Raw genomic sequence first — 14,190 nt, 5'->3', positions numbered from 1 at the left:
CACTGGCAGCTCTAAGGTAGGTGAGAAACCCTGCCACCCCCACCTGATCGCCGTGGAGCTGCAGTCACCCTGAGCCTGCCTGCGTGGCAGCTCGTGCAGGGGCTGCGGGTCGGGAAGCAGAGCCGTGCCCTGGAGCACGGATGGGCCCCGGTGCTGTGGTGCCCATTTCAGAGCGGTACCCTGGGGCCGACAGCAGGCTCAGAAGTAGCTTCCCTGTCCCGATGAGATCTGGGCTGATGCCGGCAAGACTGGAGAGCAGTGAGCACCTCTGCCTGTCCCACCAGCCGGGCTGGGCTCCGTGTGCTCGCAGGGAGAGCAGAGATCATGGCAGGCGATGTGTTTGGGGGACTGGGGGAGCTAAGGGGACAGGGGCTGGAGTTAGTAAGCAGCCCGGGATGTTGAGGTGCTCTGCGGTTGTTCTGATGAGGCTGTTGGTCTTGCAGTCCTTGTTTAAGCTCTCCAGGCACGTGATGACCTTGGGAGCGTGTGACAAATTTGCAGCCAAATTGCTGTATGTGATGGAGATGCTGAACTGGGAATTGGTGAGCTGGACTCTGTCTAGCTCTGGCAGGGAGGGACAGGAGCCTTGCCAGGTCAGAGCTGGGATCCAGCCAGCCCACTATTACTAATGATATTACTCTTTACTGAAGAGCTGCCCGTATTAGTTCTTCCTGGTCATGAGCTTTGCTCGGCAGCTTCTCTGCTCAGTTGGGAGAGGAGACCTTGTGGGAGCAGCTTGTCAAAAACATGTATATATGGAAAAAAAACCCCAAAGCATCTCCTTTCTGAGAGAAGAGCCAGAGTGTTGACGTTCCTGAGGCCTCAGGAGGAGTTAGCACTTACAGATGTCCCCAGGGAGAACTCTTACATGTTAATTTTACTATAAAGCTTCTCACAGTGGAAGCTGGAGGGGTAGAGGAGTAATTGTAGGTCACCTTATCTGAGTCCCAAGGTCATCTCTGTGCGTGCTGTTTTAAATATATGTGTGTATTTAATAATTATTGTGCTCATTAATTGGCTGCTTGTGCTGGGGAAGGCAGCTGGTAATGAAATGGCAGCAGAGGCTGAACTTCTGGGAGTGTTGTCAGCGTCCCCTGAAGGCATCAGGAGCTTTTCCAATGGCAGAGTTTGGGGCCGAGCTGTGGGGAGCGGCAGTGCTGCTCTCCTCCAGCATCAGTCCCGGTCCTGCTCCGACTCCTCTCCAAAGCTGCTGGAACTGCTCAGCCTAAGGTTCAGCCCGTGCTGGGGGGTTCCTCTTGGGCATGTCACTGCCCACCTTGCCCCCCTGTACTCTGCCCCTCTCTGCTCTTTCCCCGGCTGATGGGAAGTGTGTATTTTTTCTGTCAGCAGCAGCAGCTTTGCCTTAATACCATTGCAGTTCAAGAGAGAATAGAAGAATCCCAGCTTTTTCACTGGCTTTTTATGTAACTCGGTCATACAGTTGCTAGTTGCAGAATAGCTTGAGATCTTTCAGCCTCAAGGAAGAGCAAAACGTGTGACCCTAGAGTCCTAAGACAGATTGTCCTTCCCTCTCCATAGGCATTAACTCTTTCCTCTCCTTGGCTTGTCTTCCAGGTACTGAAAGGCTGCAAGAAGCTGAACCTGTCTGTACATTCGGTGGGACGCATCCCAGGGGGCTATGTCACCAACCACATCTACACCTGGGTGGACCCGCAGGGCCGGAGCGTGTCCCCGCCGACAGGCCTGCCACACCACCAGAACAGCTCCCTCCGCAAGGACAGCGAGAAGAGGAGCCACCTCCAGCTCCTGCAAGAGGGAGATGAGAAAAAGGTGAGCAAGGGGGATGGGCTACAGCCCTGGGGGCCTGTCCGCGGGTACCTGTTATCACGTAGGTGCCAACCCTCTTCGTTCCCCTTCGGCTTTTGATTTGTGCGATGCCAGCCTCCACGGGGATAGCTTGTTTCTCCTTTAGGATGCACGGGATCCTGATTTTCTCACTCTGTCTGTAGCTTTCCCTCTGTCCTGTTCCTATGGGATGGATTGCCTTTGTTCCCATCTGACACAAATAGAACCTGAGCTGGAGAGAAGGTGTTGTTCCAGTGCTGACTGGTCTGGCAGTGAGGGTCCTGCCAGGAAGAGTGGTCAAACCAGAAGTTGCTTTGAACCCAAACAGGTTGTTTTCTTGGCTGGAGGCCCGCTGCCAACACGGTCATTGAGAGGCTGACATAGATGTCATGTTCAGGAGAGCGAGTGGATTTGGAGGACTAGATCTCAGAGTACATCGCTGCCCTTCTTCCTGCATTTCAGATCCTTCCTCAGGTGTTCCCGTGAAGCTTTCTTGGGTCTCTTGGCAGCATTCTCTAAGTAAAAAACCCAACAAAACGAAACCAATTTTTCTCTTCCAAAAATGCTGTAAAATAAAATGGATGATTTTCCCTTTCCATTTGGGAAGAGGCAGGCTGAGCCAGGAAGGGCCTGAGCAGTGCTTGTGTAAAAAGCCCTGGCAAATGAAAAAGGAGCTTGCAAGTGAAAAGGAATGGCTTTCTTAGCAGGACCCAGGGGAGCTGGCGGTGCCAGGCCAGCGCTGGCCACTCCAGCAGGACCTCAATCTCAACGGAAAGGAAAGCATATCAGCACATCTAATTCCCAGTGCTCTTACTGTGAGCCTGCCCTCCTTTCAAATAGGCCTTATAGTAAGTGAAGCCAGCAAAGGGTATGTTCAAGCTGCAATCTCTGATCTCGGGGGTTTTATTTTTTTTTTCCTCTGTCATGCTTCCCATGCCCAGGGAGACGTAGAGAGTTGTAGGTGCAGAGGAACAGAGCTCAGATGCCTTTGCAGTGAGGCACAGGCTGGAGGGACAGACTCTGCTGGCTCTCTTGGTGGTGATGGATAGGGAACCTGTTTGTCCTGTGCACGCAGGACATGCTGTTGCCTCACCGGTGTTCATGGGACATCAAAGAACTACCATAAGAGTGAGCAGGGCACTTGCTTCCCAAAGGCACAGAATTGCTTGGAGCCTTGAGGTATTTCCATCCTGTTATCCTGAGATTGCTCTGCCTGTCCCTAGTGCTTTGATTGTATGCCCAAAATGTCCTCAGCTCCTCCTGGAAAGGCTGTGGAAGGATCTGTAGGCTGGAGCCTCCCATCTCAGCCAGAGGGAGAAAAAATTAATACAGGATGAGGCAGTTGACTGATGAAATATTCATGTGGGCCACAAGGGAGAAGGGCCCATTATTTTTACTTTAAGGAGAAGAGAAAAGCAGGCACTGCTGGCTTGCTGGTGTCCCCCACCCCCCACCACTCAGTGTCACCTTGATACAGCAGGCAGCAACTCTTTGAAGCTGTGGGTAGGAGGTGTTCCTCTGCACATTGTTCCTTTAGTCCTTGCCGTGTATCGACACAACCCCCTTAGAAGCCTGCAGCTGTACGCATCCCTGCCGGGTGCCTGAGCCTGGCAGGGCCCCAGACAGCCCGTTTCCCTCAGTCCCTAGGGAAACGTGATGCCGGGTGCCCGAGCTGTCCCTGGGCTGCTTGGCTGCTGCATGGGTCGGTCATCAGACCAAAGCAGCCTCCCCTCTGCTGCTCCTGGTCCCAAGCTCGTCAGGGCTGGCATTTCCAGGCGGGGCACAGGAAAATGAATCCAACTGAACTTTGCAAGTTAAAAGACCTTTAATTACCCTGACTTAATCTGCTTTGGAAGGGAATGAAGCCAAGTTGAATGAAGGCCACGTTAAACTTCGAAGAGCATCCGTGCTGGGCTTGGCTGCTCTTGGATACACTCCCAAGGTGTGAGGGGGGGTCCCAGCTCCAGGTCGCCCGCTGTGGCACCATTCTGGCTGAGCCAGGTTGTGGGGCTGTGGCTCACAAAAGTGGCTGTCCTTGTTCTGAGCTGTGCTTCTCTGGTGCCATTGCTGTGATGCCTTTTTGTGGCAGCGCTGCACTTACAGAGCACTGCGGAAATCTACCAGCCTTGGGTGGGATGCCTGATCTTCATGGTGCTACCAGTTTGTGGCTTGATGGCTTCAGGACCTTTTGCCCAGGTGTGAGGGGTGGTGGAAGAGCCTTGCTCTTCCAAAATCTGAGCTTGCTTTTTCCATTCCTTGGTGCTGCTTCACACAGTCGGACAGCCCTTTGGCTTGTAGTGGAGAATGGTCTTTAACTGCAGGGCAGGGGTGTGGAGGCCCCTCTGTTAACCTGGGGAGAATCAAAATGACAGTTGCAGGAGATACCTGAAGCTCTCAGAAGTGGGTGTACAGAGGTCGGATGTGGAGGGCAGTGCTGGCACCATGAGAACAGGCACTGCTCAACCTTCTCCTGGCACTGCTCCTCCGTGGCATGTCAGCAGTGACAGCGGTCGCTCTGCTGTTCCCCTCCTGCCCCGCTGGGCCACACTGGCCCATTACCATGCTTGTGACAGGAGCTATCAACCGTGTGTTGTTGCACTCCTGGGGTCCCTGCGCAGCCCTGGGGGGGCCCTTGGCTGCCTTTGCTACTCCAGACTTGACTTCTTGTGTCAGACTCCAGTGTGCCTGCTGCTCGCTGCAGCCCAGCTCGGTGCTCCCTGGAAGCTGCCTCCTTGCTGTCTTAACGCGGCTCCGTCCTTGCTGACCACAAGCATGGTGTACCTTTCTCCCTAGCCTGCTGGCTCAGCAGTTCAGAAGCGCTTTCAGCAGTAGCTGTTAGTGCTGATGGGATCCAAGGTTGCTCAGAACAGGACCCTGGCCCCTCCACTCCTTGCACTACCTTGAGCCTGCCTCCAAACTCAGCTCCTCCTGACAGTCCTGCTCGTTGGTGTCAGCGTGCAAGGTTTGGTATGCACGTTGCAATAACCTCCACTCCTGAATCCCATCTGTAAGACCAGCAAAAGACAATTACCGGGTGTTACAACTTTTAAATGGCCAAGGCAACCCAGACGCTTCTGTATGCAGAGGTCCCTGGCTTTGCCAGCTGACGGTGAAAGAAAGCCCCACCGTGATCAAAGGCTGCCTGGCAGTGAGGAGAGCCTGACCTGGCCAGTAGATTTAAGAGGGGTTATTTGGTGTGACTGCCTGTGTCATTTGTTTGAACACATGCCCCAGGGCATGAATTAGCTGAGCCGCTTTGTCCTGACTTGCTGTGTGCCATCCAGAGATGAAAACGTGTCCCAGAACACAGGAGCAGCCTGCCTCTAGTTTTTTCTCTTTATGTGTAGATACACAGAGAGAGTTAACTGTTGAAAATGGGGTTATTCTGTTCACAAATATCAGGCAAATAAATGCAACTGGTCCCTGGTTAATTCAGCCCAGTCAACTGGAATTGACAGGTACTGCCATGGGCTATTTGATTTCTGGGTGGTTTTATATTCTGAGAGAAGGGCTGGGGATTAGTTCGTTGGTGTGTGCCCCCCCGCCCCCCCCCCCCCCCCCCCCATTTCCAATCGATCTGAACGTCCTGGAATACATATGTAAAAGCTTTCAAACAGGCACCGTTTGGAAACGTACAGCAGAGATCAGCCTTGAGCCCTACAGCAGGAGGCTGAAGCCACCTAAACCAGCAAGTTTGTTAATGCGTCGCTACAGTTCAGTAAGCCTGCAACGCTGCTGTAGCTAAGGTGGTTATTTCCAGCTTTTGCAAGGTTAAATTCAAGGTTGGTGGAGGCATCCTACATTCATCAGGCAATAGAGATATCCCTGTCTGGCTACCTTTTCCTCCAGCGCATCTGTTCTGTATGCCTGAAAGGATGGCTGTTGTAGCATAGTTTAACAAGTTTGCTTATCTGTAGGCAGAAGCATTCGTTATCAAAAGGCTTGAAATGGAAACCCCGCTGCTGTTGGCGTGTGTGTGATAGTGTAACCGATCTGCCCGGTGGAGGGGAGATCTGGTGCACGGCTGCGTACCTTCCTGGAGGGGCACGTGGGCGGTGGGCTGCAGGCGTGGGGCAGGTGGGCTGGTGTGCAGCCAGGGCGGTTGGGCTTTCAGCTGGCGGGTCAGTCTGACCTCCTTGGGTAGCTTTGCTGCAGTGCAGATTCAGCGCAGAAGGCAGCCAACGCTGCTGTCCCAGTGCTGGCACATTCCTTGCCCGTGGCTTTGAATTGTGTTTTTGTGTAGACAGTGGGATTCCTTCACTGTCAGCTGTGGAAGAAGCAGTGACGGGGATTTGGGAGGTTATGGGTGGACTGTCAGCTGTCCACTGGCTTTGCTTTCACCATCTTGTTTCAGTTAGTGGTTCTGGGCCAAAATCCAGCTTGCACCAAGCCTGGGTCAGAGGCTGTTCTGTGTGGATGAGCAGGAGGTGAATGCTAAGATCTGGGCCGATTATTCATTGTAGGCCTGACCTAACACAAATGATATCTCGTGAAAAGGCACAAGAAGGGATGCAAGAATTAAAGGGAATGTCGAGATGATGGAGGTGCTGGCAGGTACGCATTTGTGGTTGTGCAAGTTCTTGCAAATTTTATGCTTTCCGTGTCTGTGTTGTCTGTGGCAGGTTGAACAGATGGCCGTATTTCCTAAGTTTTGCTACTATTAGTTTCCTGCAGTAAGGGCAGCCTTCCCTGCGGTTGTAATCAATGGATGCAGTGTTTCGTGAGAGCCCTGTGCCCGTCTTCCCCTTAAGTGAAGTAGCCATTGATGGTGGTCAATAAGTGTGACATGAAGGGCTTGCACTAGTGCAAAGTTCTGGAGAAATGTTGGAGCCACCTGTCTCCAGGACAGACACAGCAGCAAGTCACAGTCCCCCAGCGCAATCCCAGCAGAGGTTGTAGCCTGCTTGCTGGAAGGATGGGACCTGCTTCCCGTGGTCACCTTGTGCTTCAGAACAGTTTACTTTTTATGATCTGTCCAGGCTTAAGTCCTCTAGATTTTTTGTAACAGCAAGGACCATTTGTGCTGTGAATTGTCACTGATATACTTCTGGGATCAACAGCTTATTTCATTAAAAGCACTTTGGAAACCGTCAGCCTGCAAAAACTCATAGGTGCTGCTGAGCTGGGAGGAAGACTAACTGTGCAAAATGCTCTGCAAGTGTCAGACTGCTAATTCTCTGAGAAACGCCATTTCATCAGCTGAATCGTTGCTCTAATGTGCTTATTGCCAGGGGAGCTGCTTATTCCTTTAAGCTTTTGATGCAGCAGAAGAAAGAAAATACACATAAAAAAAGAGAGTGTGAGCATCTCTTTGCCTTCAGGCAGTTCTGTATCCAAAAGTAGCTGTAATTATTAAAAAAACAAAAAGAAAAAATATATCTGTGATAACATTGCATGGCTCAAATGCTTGAGACACTAGTGGTGACTGCTTGAGCATGAAGGATAAGAGATGCAGGAGAGATAAGGAAGGATTTCTTTCTATTAGATTGTAATGATATTTTCAGTGTGAATTGATACAGCTCCCCACGTCTCTCACTGCTTGCTTGCTCTGACCTTGCTGGGGTTTGCTTTGGTTTACAGCTGGAAGCATATCCAGGCTGCTCCAGGGGTATGTGGTTAGTTCCCTGTGGTGACTGGAGTATGTGACGTGAGCCACTGGTTCCCCAGCTCCCCAGGGATTAAAGGGGTCCTCCTGCCTTGGGTGGCCTGTAGCACTGTCCCAGCAGACTTACCCCGAAACACCCCTTGGGTCAGACCTCAGCTCACCCCACGCCGGTGGGTGGCAGTGCCATCTCTTCATTATTTCAGGCACTTTAGCAGAAAAGCCCCCAGAAGCGGTAATTGTGCTGGGCAAGTCGAGCGGTGCCCCGGGGGGTGGGGAGGGGCAGCCGGTGGGCTCAGCAGCGTGGGCGAGAGCTGCTGAGAGCGGGGATCCGGCCCCGGGGCAGCGGGCTTGGTTTAGAGGCTGTCCTGTGCTGCTTCTGTTGTTGCCTGCTTGTCCCTCTGCTCCGAGTGCCACCTCTCAGCCGTGGGAGATGCTCGCTGTCCCGGCACACACCTCCTACAAGAACCTGTTTGCAAATCGGCGCCCCACATGCTCCTGCTGCGTAGCCAGAGGCAGCCCTGGAGCTGCGCTACTATTAAACACGCTCAGAGGTGGCTGCCAGGGCAGCTGTGGCTGCAGTCACTGGCACAGCCTTGCAAAGCCTGCCCTGGGAGTGGGGTTGGTATTAGAGGCAGCTCTGATGGATCTGGCACCTCTAGCAGCTGTGACTGCTGCTCCCAGGACCTCGGTTAATGGGTCGTGAGCTGGCTCTGTGTTCCTCTGAGCTGTGCTCGCACGTTTGCAGGATGTCTAGACATAAGTCAGTGGGGTTTCTGTGGTAGGCAGGAGGAGGATGAGCCGTGTGAGCCTCCTTAAGTGTTGTTTTTTGTTGTGTGGTAGCAGTAATGGCATGGAAATAGCTGTTGGCATGGGTGAAACCTCCTCAGCCATTCACAGCTGTGTGCCGAATTGCACTGGTGCAGTCATTCTTGTCTGAAAGTGCTTTTTCTAATGGTAAAATCGAATCTGTCAACAGGTAATTTCATAAACCGGGAGAAAAGATATCCCATGCAAGAATCTACTCAGAGCAAAAGCCTGACTGATGATGGCATGTTTTCCTTCGTTTCCTGCTACAGGAGGCAGCAGATGTTTCGGTGTTGAAATTGAAATTAAATGTGTGACCTTGATCTTTCAAATGCTCCTGTGTTGTACACACAGGAGTAGCCTGGGGCTGGACGCAGCCTCAGTAGGGCATGGGGAGGAGGTGGGGACCGCGCAGCATCTGTGCCACTGTGAGCCTGGGAATACCGGGCCCTTCTCAGCAAGGTGAGGAGGGGTTACCTTGCCTGGGTATCCTCAGTTTCCCCCTACAGAATAGCTGCCCTTCTGCATGCCTTAATTGCTGGCCCTGGTTTAGGATGGTGTCAGGACAGCTGTGCATTTAGCAGCTTGGAGTGATCCCAGCTATCCCCGAAACTAGCCCCTGTGGTATGTTACAGCTTCTCCCCCTGAGCTTCAGCCTGGCAGTAGAACAGGGAGAGAGTTGAGGAGGGAGGAAACAAAGTGGAAACGGAACCAAAATGCCTTCTTCTGGGACAAGACTTGCACAGAAGTATTAATTGTATGTGTACAAACCTGCTTACCTGAGTGGAGAAGCTCAAGAAGAAGCGCTTGGTCTGGGGAACGGTGTCCTGGGGGTCTGTTCCCAGTGGGACCCAGGATGGGCACTTTCCATCGTGGCAAGAGCAAGTCACGGAGGTGGGAACCACTGGAAACAACAGCCTGGCCATAGTGGACATGTTTATCTCCCTCCTTGGACAGCACAGCTTGGCTTGTGCTTCACTGTCATCCTGCAGTCTCCTTCCCACCCCACACCGTGTGCAGAGGGTGGGCTTACGGCGTGGGAAGGGTGCCCCCAGCAGGGTGGCAGCGAGTGTGGGCAGTGCTGGGCTTGGGGCATCCGGCATGATGGTGCCAACCCACCTAACGCTGTCTCTGTGGTGTGCCCCGGCACTGGGGACAGCCTCGTGGAGGCAGGAGGCCCTTGGGAGATGGTGTGCAAAATAGTCTCCCGTCTTATCCCTAAGCCCTTAACATGGAGTGACTCAGCCTCTGCTTCATCCTGGCAATCGGCTTATCTCTCCGTTTGGCTCCTGGACGCCTTCTCTCTGCTCCTCCTTCCCGCCTCCCTCCTCACCCTCCAGCCTGATCAAACCAAGCCCCCTGCCTGCGAGCACTCACTTCATTTCTCAGCTGTTCCCTAAATGTGCCGTTGGTCAATAAGCCGAGTGCTCCGAGAGCGGTTATTTCCCTGGCCCCTGCTGCTGCCATGCTTTTCGTGGCAGCCTGAGTTTCTATTGCAATTTCCGCACGGTTTATTGGCAGAGGCGTAGGCATTAGTTGATTAAGAAATGCAATTAAACCCTAGAGCCCAACTTTCTGGGATTGCCGGTGGCAACACATTTTTAAGTAGTGCGTAGGTTTTGGCACGCAGCCGGAGTTTTGGGTTTGCGGGAAGGTGTTTCGGACCTTGATTACTCGGGGCTGTATTCTCATCGCTTTCTGCTTCTTGAAGACGTAAGTTTGCCTGGTACCTGCGTAAACAAACCAGCTCACACACCACACGTCAGGTTTATAGGGAGAGTATCTCTTACTCCATCTGATGATACCCGGGTGGAGAGCGCAGCTTCTCAACTTACCCGGCCATCAGGGTGGTGTTAAAGGGAAATGTAAATATCTTGATACAGAGCTACTCCTCCTGTTGCCAAGCCCAGTGCAGTGCTGCCACATCTATTTGTTGTTCAGGGCTCGTAGAGAGGGTGTTGGTGTTACTACTCTGCTGTGACCCTGATCTGTGATTGCGTGCGCTTTGCTGCGTTTCTGCTACTTGTATTTTTCCCTGACGTCGGGGGATTTTTGAACGGTATGGCCACGGTGCGGTGAAGAAGGTGTAGTAGAAGGGAAACCCTGAATGTCGTTAGGCAAATGGGGAGAAAACAGAAGGGTGCGGGTAGCTGGCTAGCTGAAAAAGTTTACATAAACATAGTTTAGCTGGCTGGACAAAAATGCACATCGCTCTCAGCTTATCTGAAGTAAAGCAAAATACACTGTCTTTGGCTGTCCTTGTTACACAATAACAGGAAGATTTTGGTGGGAAAAGAATGTTGCAGGTGGGAACAGATAACTACAGAAGAGAAACAAGGGGTGGGCTTGGTATTTAGGCAACTAACCAATAATGAGCTTAACTTTTGTAATATGTATGAGCTAATTATAACAAGGCATAAAAGGTGACTGTAAGAGACAATAAACGAAGTCTGCTGATCACTCATATTGAGTGACTGTGTCTTCCCTCCGTCGCGACAGAAGGGCTTTGGAAAAGTTGAATATTTTTCTGGTTTTAAAAAGAAACTCAGTGAAATATTCTATAAAGTAATCGTTCTATGTCCAAAACAGCATTTTCGTGTAAAAAGAAAGTTAAATTGCCCTTGACTTTGACAGGCAAACGCTCTGTTGGGTAGGGACAATGCCCAGCTCTCTTCTCCAGCCTGAAGCATGAAGGTCCCTTTATGTGCTTCCTTTACAATGCTTCAATCTTCAAATTTTTTCCAGCACTTTGTGCACTTTCAAGCAGGGGAGGGACTAACCCAGGGAACGGCAGCGTGGTGCAGTGCTGGACAAGGACACTGATGCAGGCGGTTCGTGTCTTGCAGCTCTTGGCCTTTCCACGGTCCAGCCGTTCCCGGGGCGCGGGAGCAGAGGGCGGCGGTGCCGTGCTGAGAGCCTGCCTGTGTTGGTCACCCCTTTCTGATCACCCCAGCTTTAGCTTGCGGATCCATAAAACGTGCAGCCGATGAGGCATTAATACAGTTGCTAGCCAGCTGTGATAGCAGTATAGAAAAGCAAGAACCGTTTGGGCAGCCGTTTCTTAGAAAGTACAGAATTTTGCAGTGTATTGTCCTTAGGCAGATTTATGTCCTGCTGCTGGTTTCTCTCTTGCTACTGCACCACCACCAAGACAGAAAATGGGTTTTCAATACCAGCCTCTCTAAGGCTGGGCTGAACTCCCTGCGTGTTGCTGTTTCCTCTGAGAAGGCAGCTTAATTAGTGACTTGATGCTGGAAATGACTTTTCCATCCAGGTAAATGCACTAGCTTTTGCTTTGAGTGCAATGAAGAATTTTAAATATAAAAGCCATTCGCAAACAGTCTGTTTCTGGTTGTTTCTATCAGTGTGAAACACATTTTGGCTTTTCTCATTTGTTTTTATTCCTGCTGTCTGCTTTTCTGCAGAATTGACTTAAAACTTGGGACAAAAGCAGAAAAAAAGCCCTGGAGTTATTCATTTAGGAAATGTCACGCAGCGAGTGAACAAAGGCCATTTTAAATTGAGAGTCCTCAAGGGAGCTAAATACAGGCTTGCTCATTCACTCTAAATTCTCACCTGAAGTTCCATATATCATCAGGCCCTCTGAGTAGGAGAGGATGGAAGAAGGCAGATGGGAAGCTGGCTAATAGCTTTGGCATGCCTTGCAAACCCAGCCCTGCGGGCAGCGCTTGGTGGGGAAAACAGCTGTCCAGCTGCTGCCGGGTACTTCAGGTCTGTGGAAAATACCCAACGTCTGTTGCAGTATGTGCTGGCTGTTCTGGGCAGGATAGATGGAAAATCCATCCTAGTATTATTAATTAGAGATAATAAGGTACCTGGCTGAGCGGGGGAGCCCCCGAGCGCCTTCTGTGCCTTGGGCAGGCGGGGTGCCGGGGTGGGGTGTCCTGGGGCGCTGCCATCCGTGCAGAGCCGTGACGGGGCTGGCGGAGGTGGGTGAGGAGCAGCCTGCGCTGCCTCGGGGTCTTTCCCCACTGCAGCCTGTGCCTCTGTGTTGTCTTGTTGCTTGTTCTCTGTCCCCTGTCCTGAGGGGAGCGTGCCCAGGGTGGCCCCTTGCAGTCACCGCTGCATAAAAGAAGGGCAGCAATGGAGCTGGGCTCCCCGTGAGGGTGGGTGTGGGTAACTGCTGGGCCATCACGCGTGTGCACAGGGCACGGGTAGGCAGAGGGGACGTTCACAGCCCGTGCGGACTGGCAGCGCTGCCGTCAGTGCCCGTGGTGCTCCGGGGGTTTCTCTCAGCTGCGTGTCTACCCCCAGCGATGCACCTGGGGAAGCAGAGAGCTGAAACTGCCAGCAACTCCTCCTCCGTTTCATGGGTGTAATCCTCCCAGGCCATGTGCGCTGCCCCTCACGTAGGCGGACCCTCTCGGTCCTCTAGAGCTGGCATTTCCCTCCCGTGTTCCCCCCACCACCTCTATCCCGCCGGAGCTGCCCCGTCCGGGCAGGGGACACGGCGTGGGCACAGCTGCCCTGCGTTCCAGCTTGCCGTGCATCCCGCCTCTCTCTTCGCCTGCACCGTTTCCTCCTCACGGTTCTGAGGACTGCAGAACAGGAGCAGAAGGGTCCCTTGGGTGCTGCTTTGTCACCCTGCGACACCTGGGGCCGGTGCCAGGGGAGGTGCAACGGCCCTGAGCAGCCTAGCCCTCGGCTGAAGAGCTTAACAGCAGCTGTCTGGACCCCTGGCAGCGTTTTCCATAAACTGGAGTGAAACCTGTAGCTTGCTTTTTTTAGTTATGTTTTTAGTTGCTGACGCTGGAGGCTGGTTTTCTCTAGGACAGACAGGAGGAGAAGGGCAGTATCCAGCAGAGCTCTGGCAGTCCCTCGTCTGGCCGATACGTTAGCTGGACTCCAACCTGCAGAATGATCTCTCAGCCCTTGCCTAAGCTGTGTCTCCTTTCCTGAGGCCCACACCTCTCCTGAAATAACATTACTTGCTCCACTTGAGGCATTAACCTCCTCCCGTGCCAGTGTTTTACTTCTGGATTTGTCATCTGGCTACCGGATGGCATTCCATCTTTCTCTCTTCTTCCGAGCTTTCCTTTCAAAGAGCCAAACTTCCACACTTTCTCAACGTGATCTGCCCTCTCACTCCACCTGAGCCTCTAAATTATTGAAAAACAGCAAAAGACAAAACAAACCCAAATCACGGACGTTGCATGTTTTCCACGCTTCACTGGAAAATGCCCCTCTTGGAAGAATTACCCTGCCTGTCCCCCACCCTGTGCCTGCGGGTAGCTGTGCTGCTCTCTGGGGATGCAGGGGGCATTGCCCACCCCACAGGCTGTGTATCTAGAGCATCCTTCGAGCCACAGCCAGCACTGGCTGTTCTAGGCATGGGGAGACAGACAAGCCTGGGGAGCCACAGCTAAACCTGCACTTCTCCTGCCTCTGCATTGCTGCAGGAGGGGACGGCACTGGTTTAGAGCTGTGTCCAGGGTTGTCTGGAGGCATCTCCAGAAGGGGCTCTGTCCCAGGGTGTGTGCCCCTTGCTAGGGGAGTGGTGGGAGAGCTGGTGGCAGCAGCAGAGACGTGACTGCTGTCAGAAGCGTGGAGCTGCCACCGCCTTTGTGCAGCGCTCAGATGCCACATAAATGACTGTTCCTATTCCTCTGCAGGTGCATCTGGTCCTGAATGAAGGGAAATCCCTGGGCCTTATGATCCGAGGAGGGGCAGAATATTCCCTGGGCATCTACATCACTGGTGTAGATAAAGGCTCTGAAGCAGAGAGCACTGGCTTAAAGGTACGAGTGACCCCAGAGTGGGCTGGGGTGGGAAGCAGAGCTTCACACGCTGGGGCTGCAGAGCCACGTCGGCGTGTAACTGTGGCTGTTCCTATCCCTCTGCCCCTGGCTCAAGCGGGGCTCTCAGTGGAAAGGTCAGTGATGGCTTTTCAGGGCATGTTATTTGGGCATTTTGGATACTAAGCTTAGGGGGAGCGAGGTGGTTGTGAAGAGAAA

At 52.7% G+C, this 14,190-nt stretch overlaps 1 protein-coding gene across 6 annotated transcripts in view; it reads left to right on the top strand.

The window, feature by feature from the left end:
- Positions 1-14,190, top strand: part of WHRN (whirlin) — a 55,967-nt gene that overhangs the window by 16,247 nt on the left and 25,530 nt on the right. For 5 of the 6 annotated variants that reach the window (XM_080402132.1, XM_080402133.1, XM_080402135.1 and 2 more), the window contains 2 exons: positions 1,576-1,791; positions 13,849-13,974. In XM_080402132.1, coding sequence (XP_080258258.1) covers positions 1,576-1,791; positions 13,849-13,974 — 342 coding nt within the window. The remainder of the gene's footprint in view (positions 1-1,575; positions 1,792-13,848; positions 13,975-14,190) is intronic. The other variant, XM_080402134.1, reaches the window with a different exon arrangement.

Source organism: Falco punctatus (assembly GCF_963210335.1).
Source record: "Falco punctatus genome assembly, chromosome: 9".
NCBI classification, from domain to species: Eukaryota; Metazoa; Chordata; class Aves; order Falconiformes; family Falconidae; genus Falco; species Falco punctatus.
Note: the sequence above shows the minus strand (reverse complement) of the source record. Positions and strands in the feature narration are given on the sequence as shown.